The 11410-nt window shown below is 45.2% G+C and overlaps 2 protein-coding genes across 5 annotated transcripts; both read left to right on the forward strand.

Annotated features, from left to right (window-relative positions):
* The first annotated feature begins 53 nt into the window (after window positions 1–53).
* atpsckmt (fATP synthase c subunit lysine N-methyltransferase) lies at window positions 54–2042 on the forward strand. Its single transcript, XM_047027591.1, has 4 exons — window positions 54–571; window positions 749–886; window positions 1452–1502; window positions 1588–2042. Exons 1-4 carry the CDS (start codon window positions 299–301, stop codon window positions 1822–1824), a joined length of 699 nt encoding a protein of 232 aa, XP_046883547.1. The 5' UTR covers window positions 54–298; the 3' UTR covers window positions 1825–2042.
* Window positions 2043–2123: 81 nt separating this feature from the next.
* march6 (membrane-associated ring finger (C3HC4) 6) lies at window positions 2124–10759 on the forward strand. 4 transcript variants are annotated; one of them, XM_047027586.1, is made up of 26 exons: window positions 2124–2408; window positions 2872–2971; window positions 3152–3225; window positions 3349–3492; window positions 3635–3707; window positions 3861–4029; window positions 4313–4487; window positions 4598–4659; window positions 4858–4890; window positions 5043–5094; window positions 5184–5242; window positions 5327–5407; window positions 5516–5584; window positions 5676–5750; window positions 5868–6002; window positions 6099–6218; window positions 6332–6432; window positions 6574–6711; window positions 6839–7046; window positions 7214–7283; window positions 7573–7772; window positions 7981–8115; window positions 8313–8402; window positions 8504–8636; window positions 8750–8885; window positions 9054–10759. In XM_047027586.1, exons 1-26 carry the CDS (start codon window positions 2390–2392, stop codon window positions 9139–9141), a joined length of 2739 nt encoding a protein of 912 aa, XP_046883542.1. In that variant the 5' UTR covers window positions 2124–2389; the 3' UTR covers window positions 9142–10759. The 4 variants fall into 4 exon arrangements, with proteins under 4 accessions (XP_046883542.1, XP_046883544.1, XP_046883543.1 ...); XM_047027588.1 differs by having other exon boundaries at window positions 7573–7754; XM_047027587.1 differs by having other exon boundaries at window positions 4316–4487.
* Window positions 10760–11410: the final 651 nt, after the last annotated feature.

Here is an 11410-nt window from a genome sequence, read left to right on the forward strand (position 1 = left end):
GGGGGGGAACGACGTTACTGTAGGAACTAAACGCTTTCAATCCTAAAGTCGGGCATATTTTTGTAACGGACTAACCCAGACTTGACTGGCGGCACTTACGGACTGTCTTTTATTACATTTTGACGTTTTGTATCAATCGCGATTACAAGTGTAGCAAGTTTTGTTTGCAAGAATTAATGTAGACTATAATGTAACGGTTTATTTCGACTGTTGCTGTTTGCTGGCCGTGTACTCTAAAGTTTTGAATGTCCTTGAATGAAAACGATCCACTGTGAATCGTTACAAGTTAGCCAGTGTAATGTCAGAGACAAGTATATTTGAATCGTCTACGACACAAAATAAAGTGAGCGACAGTGGTATAAAGAAGCGCATAGGACTGATTGCCACCGGGCTTGTAGGGGGTTCTTTGGTCGCCCTTTATGCAGTTGCGGGGCCGTTTGTTGCACCAGCTCTGAGGAAGGTGTGCCTACCGTTTGTCCCTGCAACCTCGGCGCAGGTGGAGAATGTTCTGAGGGTCCTGCAGTCGAGATCAGGTTCCCTGGTTGACATTGGCAGTGGTGATGGAAGAATAGTGAGTACTCAATATCATCCTTTTAATAGTATTATAACTTTACTTAATCGAAGTTTTTTTATATTATTTAATTGCCGGATAAAACAGATTAACTGTACTGATGCAGTTATCTTCCATGATGAGATTGTCTTACACATCTCTCAATATATAAACTGACTGCACTCTCTATCTGTCCAGGTCATAGCAGCTGCCAAGACTGGATTCAGAGCTGCAGGGTTTGAGCTGAACCCATGGCTGGTGTGGTACTCTCGCTACAGCGCCTGGAGAGAAGGAGTCCATCGCTCCACTTCCTTTCACATATCTGACTTATGGAAGGTTAGTCTCATCATCACTTGCATCAGGCTGGCTACAGAGACTAGGCTATGTCATGCTAATGCTTGGCACACAGTACATGACACATAATAAATCAAGCAGAGGAGTTCTCACATGGTTTTTACCATGTCTCAAAGTTATTCTCATACACTGAGTGGCAGTGGCGAATCTAAGGGGTGGCAAGGGGTGGCAGCTGCCACCCCAATAAAATACCTGCCACCCCAATCTTCCCATGGAAAAATATTATTTGTACATTACAGAACAGAAAATAATAATATATATACATATTACTGTTTAATTTAAAATACAATGTTATAGCCTAATCATTTACCATAGGTAGTACTGTACTACTTTGGGGTTTTATTCGCCTCAGGAGGCCACCTAACAACCTCCTTCTGCCACCCCGAATGAAAGTCTCTAGATCCGCCCCTGCTGAGTGGGTCCTCAGAGGACATCCTTAGTTGTTTTTACTTCCATGTGTCGTTTGCCATTTCCTTAATATAAAAGGGTAGAACGTTTTAGTAGAATTGAGCCTTCCTGCAACAGGTGACTTTGGTTGTCATTTCAGGTGAGTTTTGCTCAATACTCCAACGTGGTCATATTTGGAGTCCCTCAAATGGTGAGTGTGTCAGGTTCCATTTAAGCACTAGATAACATGAACTGAGTGTATATTTCAAGCAGTGCTCAACCAGATTTGTTTTCAGATGGACCAACTGGAGGACAAGCTGGAGAGAGAGTTGCAGAGCTCAGCCAAGGTGGTTGCCTGTCGATTTCCCTTTCCCACGTGGGTGCCTGATGCTACAGCTGGGGAGGGCATAGACACTGTGTGGGTGTATAAGGCTGAAACCTTTAAATCACGATGTGGAACAGGAACTCAACAGACTGTAACTCCACCATCATTTAAACAGTCCCACGACACAGACAGTAATGCTGTTTCATGATCAATTCTACAGATTGTTTGCCAAGAATGTATTCAAAACCATCTGTACCTAAGAAAATAATAGTAAATATATAGGTCTACAAAATGTTTTCTACATTTGGACATTACATGTATCAAAAATGTAGAATTAAATGAAAACTTCCATGCAACTTTATCACATTACTTTTGGTTAATTCGATTGAAATATTATCTGCAATTTCGCTGTAAGCATTTAACAATAAAGACAATGTGAAACTAATGGTTGACGTTTTTATGCGTAGGCTAATCATTCTGCGTCACCTAGTGGTTCAAATGTGTAGGCCTGTCAATTGTGTCGATGTTTACCTTTGGTCTGACAGAATGTTCAGGCTGCTAAACAACGACTGCGGGATCTGATATGACTTGATATAAATTGTATCCCAGAAAGTTGATAGTTGACGACAATAGTTGGCTACATTGTAACTACAAGGATCGTTGATAAGTTAGACATGAATTGTGTTTGGTTTACTTAACTTAATAAGATAGCTGGCCTGCTAGCTTTACCGCTAGCTAGCCGAAGCTACTGTAGCTGTGCCAAAGCTGTCAAGATGGATACCGCAGAGGAAGGTAGTATACGCCACAACTACTTGAGTAACTTTTTTAACTAGCTGACGTTAGTGCTAATACTTTATATACGTGAAATATGATGTTTGTCAATACATTTTGTAACGTTATTTAATAACTACAAGTAATGACTTCCCGAAATGTGTGATGAAAGAGTTGGGCAACTATAGAGCAACGCATTTTACTACTGTAGTAGGCTACTATCCAGCACTTGTGTTGGATAACTGCCACACGATGTACTGTATAGTAGCAATAGCAAGGAGTTTTTGTAACCAATATCACACTATATTCCGTGTCCAGTAAACCTTCTACCGCCAATAATAATACACTATATGCCGAGACTAATGGCAACGAGCTAGTCCAACTGTCTCCCAACAAAAGGATATCCATACTGTAGGTACGTGGAATCATACCACTGTGCTAAATCCTGTATTTTGCCTCTTATTCCTATCCCTGTGCCCAACAGCAGACATATGTAGGGTGTGTCGGTCAGAGGGGAGCCAAGATAAACCCCTCTTTCACCCCTGTGTCTGTACTGGAAGTATTAAGTTCATCCACCAGGAATGGTATGTTTTCTTCAAGTACGCTTCAACCCTCAGGGTACTGGTACGGGTTGAACGAATTATGTTGATCATAATAATAATCATGTTCATTCTGTTCATGTTTCTCATAAACTCTCCTTACACATGTTTTATATTTGATCATACTTAATATACTTGACATGCCTCTCTTGTTTTGTTAAATAGCTTGGTTCAGTGGCTGAAACACAGCAGAAAAGAGTACTGTGAATTATGCACACACAGATTTGCTTTTACACCAAGTAAGTGGTTTTCCCTCCACACACAGACTCACATTCACCCTCTTTCTCCCCTGACCAAGTTGTCCGTCTTTGCCACTATGGTCATTTAGTCACTTAAGGATCATGTTGCTCTCTCCTGTTCAGTCTACTCTCCAGACATGCCTTCCAGACTGCCTGTCCAGGACATATTTGCAGGCCTGGTGACAAGTGTGGGCACAGCTGTCAGATACTGGTTCCACTACACACTAGTGGCATTCGCCTGGCTGGGAGTGGTTCCTCTGACAGCATGTAAATCCATCCTCTATGTAAAGCTACATTTAAATAAAGGATGCAAAATCGCTGTAGGTAGACATCTTTATTGCAGTGTGTTGAGTGAATGAGTTCTATACAAACTAAAGTGTGTATGTGTGTGTGTGTGTGTCTTTTACAGGTCGGATCTACAAGTGTTTGTTTACTGGCTCCGTGAGCTCCCTCCTCACCCTACCCTTAGATATGCTCTCCACGTAAGTGATTGTGTGTGTGTGTGTGTGTGTGTGTCTCTCTCGCTCCCTCTCAAACCACGAGTGAAATATTTTCCTGTGGACAATACAAATGCTGTTCCAGCCATTTTTTCATACACCCATTAACCCCAAGTCTACTCTGATGTCGGTCCACAGTGAGAACCTGCTGGCGGACTCCTTGCAAGGCTGTTTTGTGGTGACGTGCACACTATGCGCCTTCATCAGTCTGGTCTGGCTCAGAGAGCAGATTGTTCACGGTGGCGCCCCCCACTGGCTGGAGCCGAACCAGCAGCAGCCTCCCAACCTACCAGCACGGCCCAATGAGGTAAATGAAAGGCCGCATTAACCTAGAGAAGTAAGAATGAGAAACAAATGGGAGGATTTTATGAATCTCATATACATTGATACATTGATACCACTCTAGGCTACATTGATTATGTAGCCTAGAGTGGGCTAGCCCTAACCTGTCTAATGCAACAGCAGGGGAACAAGCTCGCAAACCAGACAACCTCATCATGCTAGACATTGAGGCCACGCACATCTGAAGTAGTTCAGTGGCATCGTGTCAGAGTTGACCCCCCCAGCCCTGGTGTCTCTTCCCTCCCCAGCAGGGTCCAGGAGAGAGGGAGCCCGGCCCTGGGGCTGAGCCCCCAGGGGAGCAGGGAGGATTGGAGGAGGCCCCTGACGAAGGGTTAGACCCCGGGGAGGACGGCGAGCTGGAGAACGAGGATGAGGATGAGGCTGGAGCAGATGACGGAGTGGATGGCAACAATGGAGGACAAGGTGTGGTACAGTGACTTGGGTGTCTTCACTATACGTATGTGGATTGTATGTGTTGTTCCAGATCTTTCAGCAGTGTGTCAGTGACTGCTTGGTATGTGTCATCTCTGTAGATGACCTGAACTGGAATGCTCTGGAGTGGGACAGGGCAGCAGAGGAGTTGACGTGGGAAAGGGTGAGTTTGAGTTAGGGGTCAGTACCTGTTAAACTGGATTTAAATTCAAATAGATTAAATATATGACTAGTGGGAATAGTTTAGCCTTTACTGCCTGGATATGCCATTTTAAAGAACTTGACATCCTGCCATACAAATGATTGTACTTTGTTGTATAAAGTGTACTTACAAAAATACATTTGTTTTATGAAATCACAGATGCTGGGTCTTGATGGTTCCCTGGTATTTCTAGTACGTGTTCATTTACGATAATAATGTCATAAATGTCCTCAAAAATGTTGGACAGATACAACGGACACCACTGTACATTTCAAACATCCCCATGAGCCTAGCTAACGACGACGGACTGAGGTTTTCATCCCATGTCTCTATTCGTCTTCTAGGAGCATGTCTTCTGGGTGGTTTCGTTGAACACTCTCTTCATCCTGGTGTTCGGTAAGTCTACCCTTGTTCTTCTGCTTCTCATACACTACACACTGTAACGTGGTATTTTAACTCCATATACCTTCCTTCCCCTACGATAGCGTTCTGCCCTTATCACATCGGGCATTTCTCTGTGGTGGGACTCGGATTTGAAGAAAATGTAAGTGTACAGTTCATACCCACCCAGCCAGTATCCAGGAAGTAGAAGGGTATTGTCTCTTAACGATGCTGTGTGCTGTTCCAGGTGCGAGCTTCCCACTTCGAGGGCCTCATCACCACCATTGTGGGATACATCCTCCTGGCAGCCACTCTTATACTCTGTCACGTATCCTTCCGCCGTGTGTCCAATAGGTGTGCATGTGTGTGCTGTCACCATAAGGTATGAAAGAACTGACATGCACAACAGTGGTGTTCTCCTTAACAGTCTCCTTAGGGTCTGGCTGCTTTGGTTAGGTTCCAGAGGTCCAGACGACTGCTTGGAGTGTGCTACATCGTTGTCAAGGTGAAAGGCTTGAGTAATGACAACCCATTATACTTTTCAGTGGATCAGTTACATTGATTCAATAAAACTTGCGTCCTATCCATATCCTCAGGTCTCTTTGCTGGTTGTTGTGGAGATAGGCGTGTTCCCTCTTATATGTGGCTGGTGGCTCGACATTTGCTCCCTGGTACGTCAATCACACAACGAGTCTCAGTGATTGGACAAACGGTCGTTCGTTCATCTGTAACAAAGGGGTGAGCAGCAGCAGCGTGTGACTTGTTGAGATGATGTGTGTGTTCTGCAGGAGATGTTTGATGCCTCTCTAAAGGACCGGGAGGTGAGTTTCCAGTCAGCCCCGGGCACCACCATGTTCCTCCACTGGCTCGTAGGAATGGTCTATGTCTTCTACTTTGCCTCCTTCATCCTCTTACTGCGAGAGGTAGGTCTTGGCAGCCATACGTATCAGGAGGTGAGGTATACCACTGGTTCTTATTCTTGTCCACTAAATCCTTCCTTGGAAATGGTGTCTGCGCAGGTGCTGAGGCCTGGCGTTCTGTGGTTCCTCCGGAACCTGAACGATCCCGACTTCAACCCAGTCCAGGAGATGATCCACCTGCCCATCTACAGACACCTGCGCAGGTTCATCCTCTCAGTGGTGGGTCAACAAGATCTTCTCACCTAATCTATTCTCTCCTCTCCTTTCCTCTCTCTTCGTCTCCTGTCCTCTTACCCATGTCTTTTATAAAGCCCTCCCTGCTCGTCTTCCAGGTCGTGTTTGGAACCATAGTCCTGCTGATGCTGTGGCTTCCTATCCGGATCATCAAACTCCTTCTCCCGGCCTTCCTCCCGTATAATGTGATGCTCTACAGGTGGGGGTCGAACGCTCGCCCAATCATTGAGCTGCATACTGAATGGTTGCTAGGTGACTTGTGGAAATGGTATAGCCCCCTGTCTTGTGAGCTTCTCATTTGGTTGTTCAATGTTTTGTCCATTGATCCATGTCTGTGTAGTGACGCCCCCGTCAGCGAGCTGTCCCTGGAGCTGCTGCTGTTGCAGGTGGTTCTGCCTGCTCTGCTGGAGCAGGGACACACACGCCAGTGGCTCAAAGGTCTGGTCCGGGCCTGGACCCTCACCACTGGCTACCTGCTGTGAGTCTCTCCCTCGACACACCAGACACACTGCTTCCTTCTCCTAATCACACATACAGACTGCAAAAATACTTACTTAATACCCTCCCACCCTCCCTCCCTCCCACCCACCCACCCTCCCTCACAGAGATCTCCATTCCTATCTGCTGGAGGAGCCGGGGGAGGAGGACAATGATGCCAACCATCACAACAACAACAACCTCCCCGGTCGCAACAACAACCATGCCTTCCCCGGCATAGGGGAGGGGCTACACGCTGCCCATCAGGCCATCCTGCAACAGGGCGGGCCTGTAGGCTTCCAGCCATACCAACGACCAACCAGGTTCATTGTCAGGGTGAGCAGCAGCCAATCAGTCAGTCTGTCTTCACAATGAAGTAGCTTTGACCCAAATATGGTTATGCTGCTGGTTCTCTAAAGATCAATGCAGATACGTTTAATGTAGTTGTCAGGGATCATGGGTGGTGCTTTGGTTGTGACTAACCTGTGTTCTTGTCTGGGTAGATCGTGCTGCTGATCGTGCTCATGTGTTTGACACTGCTGCTGGCCAGCCTGGTGTGCCTCACTCTGCCAGGTCTGTTACACACACACACACACACACACACACACAGGACCGACAATTCACTCCCATACAAAATTGTGTAATCCCAAACCATAACCCTTTAACCTTAAACGTCTTAAAAAAAAAAAAACACTTGACGTAGTTGGGTCCAAGAATATGTCCCCACAAGGATAGTTAAACAAAACAACACCCGCACAAAAGGGAAAATACCCACAAACACACATGTTTCAGAAGTGCACTTTTATCCTACAAGTCTACCTGTCTCACCTCCTTCACCTCTCCCTCCCCCTCGTCTCTCCAGTGTGTGCGGGCCGCTGGCTGATGTCCTTCTGGATGGGTAGCTCCAAAATCCACGAGCTGTACACGGCGGCGTGCGGCCTGTACGTGTGCTGGCTGTCTATCAGAGGCTTCAGCGTCCTGCTGGCCTGGATGCCTCGAGGACGCGACATCATCATGCTCAAGGTCCACGAGTGGACCCTCATGGTAATGCCCTCCCCAACGGTAATGACCAAACTATCTAACGCACTCTCATTCTCATGGCTGTGACACACTGGATGTGGTCATTGAAGGTGTTTGACGTGGTGGGGATGATCAGGGTTGGGTTCTAATGGGGATCTTCCCTCTTGCCGTGTGTGTGTGCGCACTTGGGCTTATGTGCTTGTGTTGTGTGTCTGTGTGTGTGTGTGTGTGTGTGTGTGTGTGTGTATAGATCCTTAAGACCCTGATCGTAGCGGTGCTCCTAGCGGGTGTGATTCCTCTGCTGCTGGGCCTGCTGTTTGAGCTGGTGATTGTTGCTCCCCTCAGAGTTCCTCTGGACCAGACGCCACTCTTCTACCCCTGGCAGGTACGGGATGCTCACATGGCCATCGTAGGGCTGCGTAACACAGCCCCATCACTACATAGGACCATCCAGAGCAGAACTCCCAACTAGATGACACAATTGACTTCATTTCGCACCGCCAAACTGATAACACAGGACCACAGGAGGTGAATAACTGGAGCAGTGACCTGGACATGTGTCTTGTTGGGGTGGTTTTTCAGGACTGGGCTCTGGGAGTGCTTCACGCTAAGATCATCGCTGCCATCACTCTGATGGGACCTCAGTGGTGGCTGAAGACTGTCATTGAGCAGGTTGGTCCCTCTCTGGCTTATAGCTGCATCACAGAGGGGAAGGACACAGAAGGGCTGGGAGGTCCAGCTGCCTGTCTGACTGTGCTTTATCCTTTCTCTAGGTGTACGCCAACGGCATTCGTCAGATCAACCTCCAGTTCATCGTCCATAAGTTGGCCGCTCCTGTCATCACAGTTCTGCTACTGTCTCTCTGCGTGCCCTACACTATTGCAAGTGGAATAGTACCCTTACTAGGTCAGTCTCTGTGTGTGTGTGTGTGTGTGTGTACATGGTGTGTACCGGGTGTTCATGACAGGAGGTCAGGACTAGCTGGTGGGCTGGGACCTAACCAGGCCTCTTCCTCTTAGGGGTGACCCTGGAGATGCAGACCCTGGTGAGCCGGAGGATCTACCCGTGTCTGCTGATGGTGGTGGCTCTGCTCGGGATCCTCTCCTTTCAGATCCGACAGTTCAAACGCCTCTACGAACACATCAAGAACGATAAGTGAGTGTCTTATGTCTTGTGTTTTATGTAATGAATGAATCTGTTGGAAACTGTGATTTAAATATGATACTATACACAGGACTTAAAGAAATTGTATTGAAAGTTGAACAAATTGAATTGATGAAGCATTGTGCCTCAAAGCCTGTAAGCATGACGTCTTTGCTCCAGGTACCTAGTTGGGCAAAGACTGGTGAACTACGAACGCAAGACAGGCAGGAGCCCCTCAGGAGTACACAGTGGCTCTACTCTCAACTAGAAGCTGCCCTGCCGTTCCGTTCTCACAAGCGAGGTCAACTTGAGCCTCAAAGAAGCAACACAAAAACATAAAATCAACTGAGTGAAGAAAACTTAACAATATTATGGTGTATTGAATGACTAGCCTCTACGGTGCCGGTCTTGTCTGAGTTTGGCATGATTGCCTCCTACTGCCAAATGAGCGAGGGATGTTGCTAGTGCTGTTCACTAACAGCTTAGCCTCATCTTCCTGGCGTTCAGTCAGTTCTTGGTTTTTTGCTTTTAATAGCTTTTGTCCCAGATTTATAGGAAGAGAGGATTTGCTATCAGACACCTTAGCCGTGGAAGTTTGACCTTTTAAAGTACTCTGGAGACTCGTAGACAGCTCAGTGTTGATGTCCTGGACTCTGCTGGAGGCCACTGTGGTTTTTAAACTTTATTTTCAAACTTTACAATGGGCGTGCCTGACCTACAATCTTAATTGGCCTCAGAGACATTCTATCTGACCTCGGGACTTAAGATCATCCTCTGAGGAACGGGACTGAGACAGCAGTGAATGCCAGAACCAGCTTCACATAGTTTTTTGTATTTATTAGTGAACCTTTTTTTTTTTGACAGTGTGCTTGCAGCATTAGTGTGAGAGAAGTTTCTTGTTTTCTTAATGGTGTGATGCTGTCTTCTCTCTGCAGACCTCCAGCCAAACACGAGGGGCTGTGATGGGGATTTTTTCAGAGTATAGATATTTTGCACTTTCAGCAAGTGTTGATTAAATGCCATTTATTTTCTATTTTTTTTATTTTGGCAATCCTAACATCAATATTTCTTTGTGGTGATAACACCACACAACAACAAAACATAATTTCAGATGTTCTTGTTGAGACAGAGTTCAGTTTTGAAGAATGATTTGATAGCTTATGTTTGTAAATAAAGGAATATTTGTTATGTTAAATAAAACTTTAGTCTATTGTAAGGTAAAAAATAATGGCTATTTTAATTTGTAATATTGAGTGTTTGTGACTGAATTGGAAGTTTTTCCAGAGTGTGTGCATAGTGCATGTTGAGATCCAGCAATTGACCCAGAAGTCTCTACACAGACAAAGCTGGACAATTCTCACCTTAAAACTAATTTCTAAGCAAATGTTCTATTTTTATATGTGCAAGTAGTGGCATATGCAAGTACACTTGATGATTTGTAAGGGATTTTGATCTGTGTAATTGTACAGCCTTGAATGTTCTGGGGATGACAATGGATAGATGAATGAATGAAAAACATTCATTTTGATTCAATGTCACAGAGATTAAAATGTTTTATTTATACTTTAACCCAAGCTGGTTAGTTATGAACATGATTTACAATCATGGCCTAGGCTATCCTCTCTCAACAGGTGGTACAGGCATTAAAGTGCAGGTTTAATGTTATTTGCAATTGCTATTTAATGTAATTGGATTTTGGACACGTTTTATGGAGGAATACACAGACTACGTATTTGAACTAAACAATACCTGTTGTGTTCTATGAGAATCAATCTCACTCGATAGTCCCTTCATGGAATTGTATTAGTTATGTGGGAGAATGGGTTTTGTTGTTTGGGCCATACAATAATTTGAATACAAATAAAATAAATATAGTTAGCATGATTGCTTGTTGTTACTCGTGTTTATATGTAGGCTACAGGGTTATGTTCGGAGACTTCAGGTGTTAAAAGACATGTCAGCTGTGGAACTATTTGAAGCACTAATGGCCACATAATTATTACTTTCAGTGTCAAACTCGTTGCTCATTTTGAGTTACGTAACCTGGATGTATACATCTCAAAACGGATTTAGCCGTAAAATACATCTGGATTGGACTTATACTGTCGGAAAAACATTCGTAAAGAGTACAGACAGCTTGCGAAGAACAGACATGCATGTGTTTGCTGGTGATGTTTTCTGATTGGCTTTTTACTCGGTATATAACTCGAGAAAACTATCATCTCAGGCATACCAGTATGCCTGCTCCTCGTCCAATAATTGTATAGCGGGACAAGTTATTTCTGATCGTGATAAATGGCTGAAATGCGTGAGAAATACAAGGTGTTGCGTGAGAGGGAAAAGGCTGATGCGAGTCTCAAGGCGAATGCGTCACACTTCAGACCCCTGATCTCTCTTGTCTTGCCACGAAAGTCAAAATCATCAAAATACCTTAATAGTCCCGGGGGGAAAGCAGGTTATGTGAAATACCCAGGTAAGTTGACTCCCCAACTGACAGACACCCAGCGTTGTAGCAACATTGCCAGTAGATAGCTGCA

Source organism: Hypomesus transpacificus, chromosome 10 (genome assembly GCF_021917145.1).
Source record: "Hypomesus transpacificus isolate Combined female chromosome 10, fHypTra1, whole genome shotgun sequence".
Classification (NCBI taxonomy): Eukaryota; Metazoa; Chordata; class Actinopteri; order Osmeriformes; family Osmeridae; genus Hypomesus; species Hypomesus transpacificus.